Consider the following 12,839-nt stretch of genomic DNA (forward strand, 5'->3'; position numbering starts at 1 on the left):
TAAAGTCGTTTACAGTATTGACCATACACTTCCTGGTTTTAATAGGAATGTGTTAATAAATATCCAATGATAGCAATCTAACAAAATCAAAGTGAAAAACACTGGCTGTCCAACCACACAATTTAATTACTTAGATCAGGGGTTGGCAACCCGCGAGGCAGTTTCATGTGGCCCTAAGCGTGACACTAGAAAAGCCCCCCTGCTGTTTCAGCACACAGATTCAAAGACCATACAGCAGCTTTAATACCAAATGGAGCCACACGGCAAATTTAATGTCATTTCCATATAATGAAATTATGGGATCGGCGGCGAATCAGCTCGCCATTCTGACTACGAGCGTCGCGCATGCATCGCATTATGGCAGGAGTGGCGTGCACTAATCGGGCGATCACATAATCTGATTCGATGGAGATGACATTAACTTTGCCGAGTGGCAGGGGTATTAGACAGAAACAAAAAGCATATCCGATTGGCAAGAGCTTTGGCAAAAGCAACTTATCGTTTACAAACAACAGCTTTGATGGTGTGGAAAGAAGATTTTGGTAGCTTACTGTCGGCATGCACAAAGCAGCACCAAACACAGCAAAGGTGGTCAGTGAATATGTCCTGTAGTGCCAGTGTAACCAGAAATAAGACCAGAAACGTACGGGAATGATGGTTCCTTTCTCGTTGCACACTTTCACTGTGACCTCGATGTTCCTGTCCGAAGATTTGGTGCCCTTGGAGAACTCGGCTTGTACAAGCGTCAAATACAGGTCATTGCGAACGTCTCCTGTTGAATAGAAGAAAAATACAAAATGTAAATTGCAGCCCTACTATAGTCGGGGACAGGTTAAGAGTAAACCACTTTCCACTTTAGCAGAGCACACGCTGGAGAGGTGGCAACCTCCTCTACAGTGTCCGTTCTGCTAAAGTGGAAAGAGGTGGGAGGAGCTTCCACTTCATGATGCAATATGTCACAGAGTATGTATATACACCAATGCTTTGAACCCACTTTAGATGGTTTGCAAATATTGGTTTCTCAATACATCACGCACAGATTTATTACAGAGGCGCAGCTAGGTGGTGGAGGTTGGAATCAACGGATGAACTTGCCTGGCTCAAGAGAACAAAAAACCTGTTTAAGGTCATTTACAGTAGCATTTCGCAGACGGTGGTTGCCTACTCGTATGTGCTGGCAACCACTGCAGACAGATGTCGGAAGCATCAAGGGCACGTCGGCACTGAGCTTAGCAGACAATCTTGCAAAAGTTTTGACAATGTTTCCTTCAGCATGGCACGCGTCTCTCTCATATACCTACTATTCTACAAGTGCAATAATTTATTTATTTTTAAAGATAAACAATACGCAATAAAGGGTCCCGCAGGACCACCTTCCTTCCATCCCATTTCTTTTAGAGATGATTGGTAGAGGCGCTGCATCCTCTCGTAGGGAGGCTATAGTGACGGTGGGTGAAACTCAAAACCTGGAAAGCATTTGCAATTTAATGACGGCGCCCGAGAGAGAGGATTCGGGAAAGGATATGCGCCAATGTTGCCTGCACGAGAGCAGACGCCCGCTCTGTTGCAACCCTACTGCTCCATGCGCCTTTCCTCTTCTCGCCTCCCATTGCAAGCAACGAATGCCTTGGCACAGCCTCTCTCGCTCCGAGAATTGCGAACATTGAGAGGAGAAAGCAGGTTGCCAGACAAACAGCAACGTCCAAGATGGCGGAATTTACCAATTTTCGCATTAAAAAAATACTTAACTTATCGCAACAAAACTGGTGGCTATGGAAAAATAATCATTTATACCTTGTGTAAATTATTCAAGCACCTTAATGGGCTCTTATGACCCGAGTTAAAAAATAAAACAACCTCTTGCCCCACAGACTCCCAGCAAAATTTAGCAATTAAATGGCGTCCATGTCCCGTGATCCCTGATCTAGCAGTTGCACCCACCCTCACTTGAGCCTCCTTATCCTCTTGTACCTCACATTGCGCCACCTGTTGGCAGCACATACAAGCAGGCAAGCACCGTCTGCAAAATGCCACCCTAGAATGCCTGAAACAGTTTTTTTTTTATGTTTCCTTTTAAATGAAGTAGCTTCAACTGTTTATATTTTCACTATAACCTTAAATGGGGGGGGGGGGGGGGGGGGGGGGGGGTGCAACGATTTCCGGACTTCGGTCAAAAATTCGTGGAAGTTGCCCTCAGACCCTTGTAAAGTAAAGAGCAGAAAAACGATTTCGCCTGCATGTCCTAGTTTAAGCAAGGGTGCAGACAAGCTGGTTGAATGTACATTTTAACCCTGGAGAGTGGGGGCAAGGAGGACAAAGACGACACAGATGTGTCGTGTTTGTCCTTTCTGTCCCCACTCTCCAGGGTTAAAATGTCTATGTCCTAGTTGCTGTGTAAAAAAAAAAGAGAAATATTGGCATTTCTGGCACCCCTTAACTCACTCCCAGTCTTCAGGGTCACACCTAGTCGCACTCCTAGTGACATGATTTGGGGTGCTGTGTAGGTTCCCGTTTGCTCTCTCGGAGGACGCTCCCTCTCCCTCTCTGTGCTGACATTAGCGGGAGTTATGCTGCAGCTTAGAAGCGAGCGAGGTCACGTAAGCCTCTCGCCGTAGTTCCTTTGGCTGCCACTCGCAGCTGCAGGTGGGGGAAGAAGCTTGATTTTTGCTTTGCAATTATGCAGTGGAATCGCAACATTTTAGGAAATGTTTTCTCTATCCTCGGGGCACGATAACCAACGTAAATATGACGAGACGCAAATTCTTTTAATCTTAAAATCGTTGCAACCCCCCTTTAAAGGGCAAAACAGGTTTATTGGTTAAATAAATAAATAGGAAAAGCAATGCAGGTATTGTTTTTATTAGTAGAATACTTCAACTTGAGCCCAATACCTAAATACAAAAAAAATATATCTAGGCATAAAATACATGGGCAAACATGCCTGCGTGGAAGGTACACTTTGCAGCGCTCTAACCTTGAAGAAAACAAAATGATGCAACATGTTTTTTTATGAATAAACACAAGAGTATGGTAAAGAACTATCACAATAATTTTCAAAAAAATCAAAAATGTTTTTTTTATTGCCCTTTGAAGTTTTTTAACATCATACTCTAAAACAAGTTTGGAGCACCATAAAAGCTTAGATGTTTTAGAAAAAGGAATGATTTACACATCATTCGAAAGAATATTTTAATAAGAATGCATGACAAATTTTAATGTTGTAGCTATACAATTTCTTTAAATAGGGTCAGAGATCTAGTGGCAAAACATCAAAAGAGCTATGTTTGCACATTTTTGACTCGAAATATATAACCTCCGCCACAATGATGTACATATTTAAACCAAATGTTCTTTTGATCTATTAAAAGTGCAAAATATTTTAGATTTCCAATATTTGTAGTTTGCATAGTAGTAGGTGTCGCCAAACATGACAACGAAAACTTAAAAAATCAAATTTCTATTTGGCACACCAAAATGTTCTTGTTCTCTTGAAATTATTTTCTTGCAAAGTCTTTTTTGATTACGTTTCCTTCACATGTTTAACAGTAACATCTAAAAAAAATTAACAGAAACAAAAAATTTGTCCGGACTCGCGCCCATGATACCAACACAAGAAACTACTTTTCAGAACAGTAAAGCAAAGTTGTGGTAAGCTTTTAGTCCTGGTAAAGGCACTTCAGCCAGAAGAAAAACCCAGTGCAGCAGTTATTCCCACCCTATGACTGTCAACTTGCTGCAAGATTAAAGGGGAGCTCCAGCAGTTGTCAGAGCTACCCAAACAAAACATGTTTGCATAATAAATAGGCTGCATTCTTTCCGGCATACTATTTATGACCTCTAAGTTCAAAATGGCTATTGAGAACATGACAAATAAAGGCTATGCCAAAACCAAACAATCAAATTTTCCCGCACTTGGGGCGACGTCATGTTGTACAACTTGCAACATAAGCAGGCAGTCAAAGCATACTGCACTGCTGGCATGAGTTTTTCTAGCATTCATTTCAAACCACTGAACTTCTTGTAACCCGTCAGGAACATGCCATACTGCCCTCCTATTACATCGTCTGTCATCACATTTGCAGTTTTGCCAGTAGAGAGTACCAGTTTGAAAAAAACAGTGAAGACCAAATTTAAAAACTTTTCCTTTGCAAAAAAAAAAAAAAAAGAAAGATTATTGCAACCTCAAATTCGGGTTACTAGTTCAAACGTGTCTATTATTGTGTTGAACCAATTTCAAGGCCCATCAGTTAGTATCATAATTTCACCAGAGCTCCCCTTTATTTATTTATTTACAATACTGATAGCTCTTTTGGGCTGTCTCAGGAGTAGGGATGCCGCTAACTTTTTTTCGAACCAAAGTTTCAATGATCGAGTCAAGTGGTTCGAAATGTTTGAAAGAATTCGAATTTCCTAACTTTCTATATCATAAAATTCGACAGAAGTCGAATTTTCGAACTTGTTAAAATAAGAATTTCAACGCTTTTCGAACCGTTGAACTTATTACGCTATAAAATTCAATCCTTTTCGAACTTCCTAGCTTAATGCGCTGCAAAATTTGATGTTTGTCGAACTTTCGAACTTGGTAACACTAAAAAATTCGATGATTTCTTAACTTTCGAACTTCTTGCACAAGACAGTTCGAAGCTTTTCGAACTTTCGAACTTCCTACGCTAAGGAATTAAATCATTTTCGAACTTTCAAACTTATTTATTCAGAGAATTCTAAAAGTTTCGAACTTTCGAATCCTAAAAAGTCAAAGGTTTGATGAACTTCTAACTTTTAGTGTAAAAGTTCGACGTTCGTCGAACTTACCGGCGGACGGTTTTGTTTGAATTCAAGTAGTGAGGTACATTTAATACAGTCATGGAAGTGCCATTTGACCTTTTGGAGCAGGCCTTGTAGCAGGCAAAATGTTGTTTTGGAGCAGGTAGTGGCCCTTTTGGAGCAGGGTCCGGCATATGTTGGCATATTACTTGAAAATGAAATAATGCTGGATTGCCATATAAAGCCCATCTCTATTATTGGAACACAGCGCCTGTCGCCTTTTTAAGACAGGGTATACCAAATTCAACAAAGTAAACACACACAAAAAAAACATTTTTTTAAATAAAGTGTATCTGCTCGTCAGATAAAAAATACAATTAAATATGTCACACTGAGTTCTGATGGTACAGGATATTTAGTTTTATCAGCCTGCACTTCTTTTAAGGTATCTGCAGCAGCATCTAACGACCCTCACTGTTGTGGAATGTTTTAGTTCAGATTAGAGTTGTCTTTCCGGCAGCAGCTTCAAATATTGCGATATCTGATATTCGCTTCAAAAATTCCGATTCATTTTCGATGTGCTGGCGAAGTCACGATCGGATTACGGCGAGTTAACCCGTTGAGTGCGCTCCTTGGCATGCACCGACGCGCTGCAGAGAAGCGACACCCGCGGAGCAGATACCGCAGTCGCGCGAGTCGCGCAGTGCTTTGTGCACCGAAAAGAACGGTGAGGCTTTACCAGAACTACATCCAGAGTTTGGTGCAACTCAACTATACTTCGTTTCAGCTTCGGTGTGAGCGCAGCCAAAGTTACAAGCGCGCCGCGCGCATGGAGCCCGTAACGGTGCCGACGCTGCACGAGCCCACGCGCGAGTCAGGAATGCACAGAGCATTGGGCTCGCGCTAGCTTTGACTTCGCTGGTAGCTAGCGCATGGGAACAGGGCGGGCCTACATTAAAAACATCCCCAAGCTCGGCCTTTTTTTTTTTTTTTTTTTTAAATAGGCTGCTTAGTGGGATGATTCTTCGCTTAGCCTCTGCGGCTTTGGTTTCAGATGTTGTTAACGTTGTTCCTTTCAATGATGATGATGATAATGCACCCTCGCAGTTTCGGTTTGCGTAGCAGTTGCGGCGCGGAAAATACCGCGGCACCGCCACGCGCTCTGATAAGACTTCAATTTTTATTTTTTATTGCAACATCTCATCTCGGCGCAGGCATGGCGCAATTCTTCGGTAAAATGACAATTTGGCGCTACATGTAGCAGGATTGCGTCCTTGGCGCAATTTGGCGCAATTGGCGCAGCACTTCCATCACTGTTAATATTTTTTTCTCGAATTTTTACATGCGGTGCTGCGTTCTGGCATGCTCAGTTTTAAAGAAATGAATTCCCGAAGGGGCGACGAAGGACGACGGGTTTTTGACGATTGTCGTTTGTGCCAGATTTGAAGCGTGCATAGCCGAAGCTATTTATGGTAGAGATGTTAAACTTTTAAAACATGATCTATGTATAGCCTAGGTAAGTGTCGTTTTAAGATGTAATTATTGTTATTCAAGATAAGTTTCGAAGAAATGTCCAAACATGTATCTACATGCAATTATGCCCTAAACTTGGTATTTATTTTCGTCTAAGTTGTTTGAGATATCGCATTTAAATTAACACCACAGACAGTACATATCATTGCCACCTGTAGAATACAAAATAATGCATTTATTGTTTTTTCGCGTTAAGGAATAAATTAACTCATGGGAGAAGATTTCTAATATGCAGCATGCCATTAAAAAAAACTTTTTTTTTTTTTTTTTCGTTTTACGTTCCTGAGACGTGTTTCTTTTAGCCTGTACACATTTTGATAGGAGAAACTTGTTTCGAAGTTATGAGCCACTGAATATGCATGAATACAACGCTTCCCGGCGGGTTCTTTACAGTTCTTCTTTCCCCAGTTTTTATCCCCGCATTTATTGCTATGTTTATTATTTTTATTATTATTAGTTATTTTTTTTCACCAATGGCACAGTTATTTAGGTCGAAAAGACATCAACTTGAACTTCCGAACCACTAAGCATGCCATGTGACAAGTAGTGCCTTCTGACAACGAGTTTCCAACAATGACCATCTACGCAATCTTTTATGCAGTGAAGAGCGACGGTAGCTATACATATGCATAAATAATTTCAGATGAAAATAAGCTCGACCACGCCCTATTTCCCCATATTATTTTCTTTAACAGTCCGAAATATGTGGAAGGGGGGGAAGGAAGGCTGAAGGCCCCCCCATTTTTCATCTTCCGAGGCCGCTGGTATGGTAGAGCACACCCCGACCTCGAGTTGTGTCTGCTTCTGTGCTTTTTTCTGCGGCGTTTTCTCCGTCCCGGAAAATAAACCTCCAGGACAATTACAAACTTAACTTACTATATGCCAGCATCACTCGGGTGGCGTTCGATCTGATTACTACCAGAGTGCAAGGGGTGGGGATGCCAGGTCGCTTCAAGGTTTTTCTGAGCCTCAACCTCCTGCCCGCCCCTGGCCGTTTCGAACTGGATGAGTATCGTAAAACAGTGCGTTAGTGTGATCACTACTGCATGATGCACGTTAAAGACCCCACCCCCCCAGGCTGGCGGTCACAATTACTGATCTATGGTCACACGTCACTCTGCACTGGGAAATATTCCAGAACATCTGGGACACTTGTCGTCTCATTTAATTGCCTGACCAACTTCACGGAGTCTAAATATCGCACCCTAACTTTTCTAATCCTGATGTCGTGAAAACCAGTGAGTCATGAAAACGTTATTTGAAACTGAAACCATGGAGAAACATCAAAACCGGACTTCAAACTTTAAATCTTCAAAGTTTTTTTTTTTTTTTTTTTTAATTTAGCCTTAAAAGAGAATTTGAAACCTTCGAACTTTATGTAGAAAGAAATTTGAAATCTTCAAATTTTTCGAACTTTATGTCTATAAAAATTCGAAGCGTTCAAATGTTTCGAATTTCATATCTAAAAAATTTCGAAATCTTCGAATTTTTCTAACTTCAGATCCCAAGAAATTCAAATTTTCCGAATGTCTCGAACCTCAAGTTAGGAAAATTTGAAATCTTAGAATTTATCGAACCACAAGTAAAAAAATATTTGAAATATTCAAACCCAAAATTTTAGAAATTGTTAAAGCTTCAAACTTTTCGAATTCGAAACTCCACTGTGATCGAAAGTTGTGAACTTTTCGAATTCAAACCTCGGTTGGTACAAAAATATCGAGATTTTTCGAATTCGAACCTCAGTTCACTTAGAAAATATTGAAACCTTTCGAAATCGAACCTAGGGTGGTTCGCAACATCCCTACTCAGGAGTGTGTTTTATTTTAACAAAAATCAAAACTACAAAAAGAGAACAATAACCATAATGCATCCAATCACCAAAAATCAAATGATCATTCAAGTGATTTCCCAGCTAAACTCAAGCGTCCACAAAATCATTGTCAACATTGTTTCAAGAAAACTAGCGAGTCCTTGAATAAAAGTCAAGTAACACTTTTCAGACCGACCCATCCACCCTTCTGTATGTACAGGGCACTTTGAAAACCATAAAATATCCCAATGATCAAGACCACACTTACTATGCCTGAGCCAACTCTAAGCAGACAAATGAAAACTTAGCTGATGGAAGTAAGAGTGTTCAGGACACACCACTAACTGACAACCCAAGAAAGGAACCTCACCGGGCAGAATGACCTCGGGAAAGCCCATTTTGCGAGCGACTGCCGTTGTTCCCGAAACAAGGTGCGGGTTTTCTTCGCGCACTTGCTTGTTGTCTCCATGCAGGAGCTTGAGGCAGATCCACAGGCCCTGGCCCTTGTGCTCCTTCTGCGTGATCTCCTTAGCCGAGAGCGCCTTCTTGATGGCCGTGTCCAGGAAATCCCTTTCCCCGCACCTGCCACCAAGCAGTTCGTGACACACCTGGCATTTCAAGCAGGCTACATGCTTCGTGTTTGGGAGGTCGAGACAGAAACAAAGGATGAAGAGGGCAAGTACCCAGACATAGCTCAAGCTTAATCCATAAGAGACAGATTTGTATGAAAGGAGTAAAGCTTGCCAACCTCTCAAGAGGGATTCAGTTTGTACAGAAACATAGAAGGGCTAACAAATGGCCTACAACTGGTTTTAGAAAATGGGCACAGTGTGATGCATCTCGGAAATTTTTCTTCGCACAAGCTTCACTTGTGAGGATGATAATGGGTTTTCGAGGTAGTATTTGTATAGAGTACAGCAGCATCTAGTTTCACATAAATTTTGCTTGTCAGTAAGAACTTGCCCACTTCGGAAGGTCTAGCTCGACGTACTGTTTTTCATTGGGTAGAATTTACATTGGGTTGCTTTCACCACCTTATCTTCCCTTCCCTCCTTTTGTCTGAATGAGCAAAGAACTGAAGCTTTTAAATCATTCATGACAATTTTGATTTACTGTTGTTAGTTGAATAATTTCCAGGTTAGCAAATGGGTGTGAAGAATCCTATTTTTGAGTTTGGAAAAAACACAAAGTAAAGCATGCTAGGTAGGATGAGAAATCAGTACATCCAAGTGTTATGTCTTATCCTACACTGGACATCTTATTGTACTCGTGCATTCTATTGCAGTCCTCTTTGCGTGCCAGCGGTCGCTGACATCCGACATGCTCAACTTTTATGATCTGTGAACCAAGTTGAACAAGGGGTAGACTTCATTTCATAAGTGCTTGGTGCAACTCACTGAACATAGGGCACGAAATACTGCTTTTCTTCATCACTGTCGATTTTCCCACTTATGATGTCAGAGATGTCCATAGCTGAAATGAGACCAGAATTAAGAGGATGGTGTCAGATGGTGTCAGAAAAAAGGGGAAATCTCAAATACCTAACCATGACCGTAATTTAACAGAGTACCCAATGTGACATGCACAATTTTCTAGTTTTTGGTCATCTCGCACACCGGTAAAGAATTGGCCAATCAGGCCTTGAATCGAAGTAACAAAGTCCTACCAGCAACACCAAACGGCCGACGCATGCCTTCGGACTCTACAGCCTTCTTGGAGTAAAGGGTGGACCTCTTGTGGTCGGGCTCCTTTAGCTCCATGGCACCTGGATGCAAACAGTAGGCATAAAAACATAGAAGTATCCTAATCCCAGAAATTGGGAACTTGCCAATGATACAGGAATACAACTTTATATAAGAGAGGACGCAGGCATAGAACTTTTAATAAATCAAATTTTTCCACTTGTCAAATTAAACACGCATCTTTTTATGTCTATCTCTAACCAAATATCTTGATATTGAATGGTTTCCGCTTCCCAATTTTTTTTGTAAATTATATATTCACGAGAGTGTTTTCCTGTCAACTGAAAAACGTGCTGGTAAAACTGACTGACCACAAAAAGAATAAAACAAACTCGGGACGAAGGATTTCTTTCATGAAAGAAATGTTTGTTGTCCTTCGTCCCGAGTTCTTTATTATTCTTTCTGTTGTAAGTCTGTTTTCTTGTATAGTGTCTTTTTTTTTTTTCTTACTCTTTCTTACAACTGTTTTGCAAGTGCTTTTTGTGTATTATTTTTATTATTTTAATTTATTTATTTCAGTTTTCATAACTTGTGGATGTCCAGGATTTTTCTATTATGTTTTTCTGTTGCATTTAGGGGGTTTGGGGCTTAGTCAAGCTGTTTTAACTGCTTTTTTCCCCATTTTTCCACCAACACTGTATTTTTTTGCTGGAAAATAAAAAAAAATATTATTATTACAATATGCGTGTTAATTTTTCCACTGAGTAAGCCTATTAGAAAACTTGCCAGCACAAGAATACCTGCTAGATAAAATTAAACTTTACAGAATTAAACCCACCAATTCGAATGATCTGGCAGATGAAGTTGACTCGTTCACGAGAGAGGTCACGGCTGCCCAGGTCCTACAAGGTTGAATTGAAACAGCAACATTTCCTCCATTCATGAACTCATCGAAACAAGCAGCAGTTATTTGGTAAACTCACTGTGAACAGAACCCTTAGATTGTTCAGCTGGTCCAAGTCCTTAGCGAGACCAGACTTTCCCCACTGAACAAAGTAGTTTTCGCTGAAAATTAATTTGCAAACACAATCACGTAAATCAAGGGCAAATACAGAAAGGACTCCACAAGACACACCTGATAAACTTCTGCTCCTTGGCGTCGTACAGAGTCATGAGGAGATCAGCGTCATCACCAATGCGACAGACAAAGTTCTTCAGCACCACAAAGAGATTGTGGCAGTAGCGGCTAGATGTCTTGGGAGATCCCATGTCCGATTGGGCCTACCAGAGCAATCGGGATGTTAACAAACTTAAGTATGATAACCAAAGATCCAATAAAAGTTTAAAATTGACTACTAAGCATAATCTAAACCACTACTACTGCCTGACTATAGATAGGGCATCCACTGTCTCTCTACACAACAGAGGCATTTGAAAGAAAAGTTTTGGCACTGGTGCAAAGCTGGCTTAAATTAAGTTCTCATCCTTGCTAAATTAATGTGAAGGCTGCAACAAAACCATTCTGCCCAACCAAATGAAGCTGACACACTATCATACCGCACGCAACTCACTTCCTCACTAGCCACAAAGAAAGCCTTATGAAATACCCTAGGAATGCTACCACAGCTATAGAAAATTCAGACAAGGTGACTACTAGAAGCACTACATGAACATGGAAACCGCAAACTCTAAAAACTTTAGCATCCCATTTCCCCTTGCAAAGCCTTTGCATACTTAGCTCCATTTCCAAAAACGGCCCTCTTCCTGGAAAGACAAAATGCAACTTTTGCATCGTGGCTTTGCAATCCCAGGAACAATGACATAAGGAGAAGCTACATTTCGAAGATTTCTAACAGTTTCTGACATACCCGTAACCTCATGGCCTACTCATTATATTTCCAGCATTGCCTTTTCACATGCAAAGAAAACAGAAGACTTCAAGCCCTTCCGCAATTCACTCACTATTCCTTTCATGCCGGTAGATTGTATGCACTTCAGAGACAGCTGCTGTGTCAACTTCCAGCTTATATTTTGAGAAGCCAACCCCAAAATAGAAGCATGTTTTGGAATCACTCAAATGAGTCTCGCAACATAAACACTGCGCAAATGTATTTTTGGTTTTTTTTTTAGTTTATTTTGTTACATATGTGTCCCATGCATTTAAAATTTAAAAAAAAAAAAAAAAAATTTAAGGACTTCAGTGTCTCTTTAAATGTGCCTACCACCCTCTAAAAATCTGGTACAGTATACATCCAGCAAAACTGCACAATAAGAACTAAAATATCTGAAGAGTGTGGAATAGTCATTTACAGGTCACAAAGTAGCAATCTGCATTTCCAAAGTTTATTTTGAAAAATAATCGGCATGTGTCTTTTGGGGTGTACTTTTTATCAGAGTATAGTCACTCAAATGAACCTGGAATCAGGGTGTAAATGCCAAAGCTGAAGGTTTCAGCTGTTTTGTAACTTCTAAACTCAAATGAAAGTACTTTGATCTAATAACGAAACAAAGAAATGATAAACAACTTTATCAATTACAGGAACCATTACAGGCTTCACTGTAAGCATAGCTTTACGATGCATTCCACACGTTTACCCTGGGACACAACTGAAGAGTCCACTTTCTCAAATAATGCGGAGAGCAAGTCGTCTGCTTCTTGTTCAGGGGCTGCGGTGACATCAGAACGATGCCGAGTTCTGACTGGCTTTGGTTTAAAGGATAGTGGGTAGACCTCAATGCTAGATGACTTGAGGTCTACCCAATATTCTTTTTCAATCAGCCAATAAGAGCTTGGCATTCTGACATCATCGCAACCCCTGTGTAGGAAGCAGACAAACTTGACCTTTGCATTGGACACTTTCCGATGGTTTGCGTGCGTAATCGTCAAAGTTCCACTACGTGCCCGTGTATTTTGTTTTTGTCCAGCCCACAGACACATTAAAGTTCTGTTTACCACATAAGAGGCAATAACAGACTTTTATAGGTTTGAGAAGTTATATCCGTGTCAGGAACACACAGTTATTTAAATTAGCTTCAAAATCAGAAATTTG

The 12,839-nt window shown here is 40.7% G+C and overlaps 1 protein-coding gene across 1 annotated transcript in view; it reads right to left on the reverse strand.

Annotated features, from left to right (window-relative positions):
• Positions 1-12,839, reverse strand: part of LOC8026636 (dedicator of cytokinesis protein 1) — a 92,124-nt gene that overhangs the window by 70,875 nt on the left and 8,410 nt on the right. The window contains exons 8-14 of the mRNA XM_029981265.3: positions 10,925-11,070; positions 10,773-10,854; positions 10,628-10,691; positions 9,774-9,872; positions 9,505-9,580; positions 8,478-8,689; positions 648-772 (exon numbers count right to left, since the gene is read on the reverse strand). Coding sequence (XP_029837125.1) covers positions 648-772; positions 8,478-8,689; positions 9,505-9,580; positions 9,774-9,872; positions 10,628-10,691; positions 10,773-10,854; positions 10,925-11,070 — 804 coding nt within the window. The remainder of the gene's footprint in view (positions 1-647; positions 773-8,477; positions 8,690-9,504; positions 9,581-9,773; positions 9,873-10,627; positions 10,692-10,772; positions 10,855-10,924; positions 11,071-12,839) is intronic.

This window comes from Ixodes scapularis, unplaced genomic scaffold (assembly GCF_016920785.2).
Source record: "Ixodes scapularis isolate PalLabHiFi unplaced genomic scaffold, ASM1692078v2 PGA_scaffold9__187_contigs__length_104089568, whole genome shotgun sequence".
Lineage (NCBI taxonomy): Eukaryota > Metazoa > Arthropoda > Arachnida > Ixodida > Ixodidae > Ixodes > Ixodes scapularis.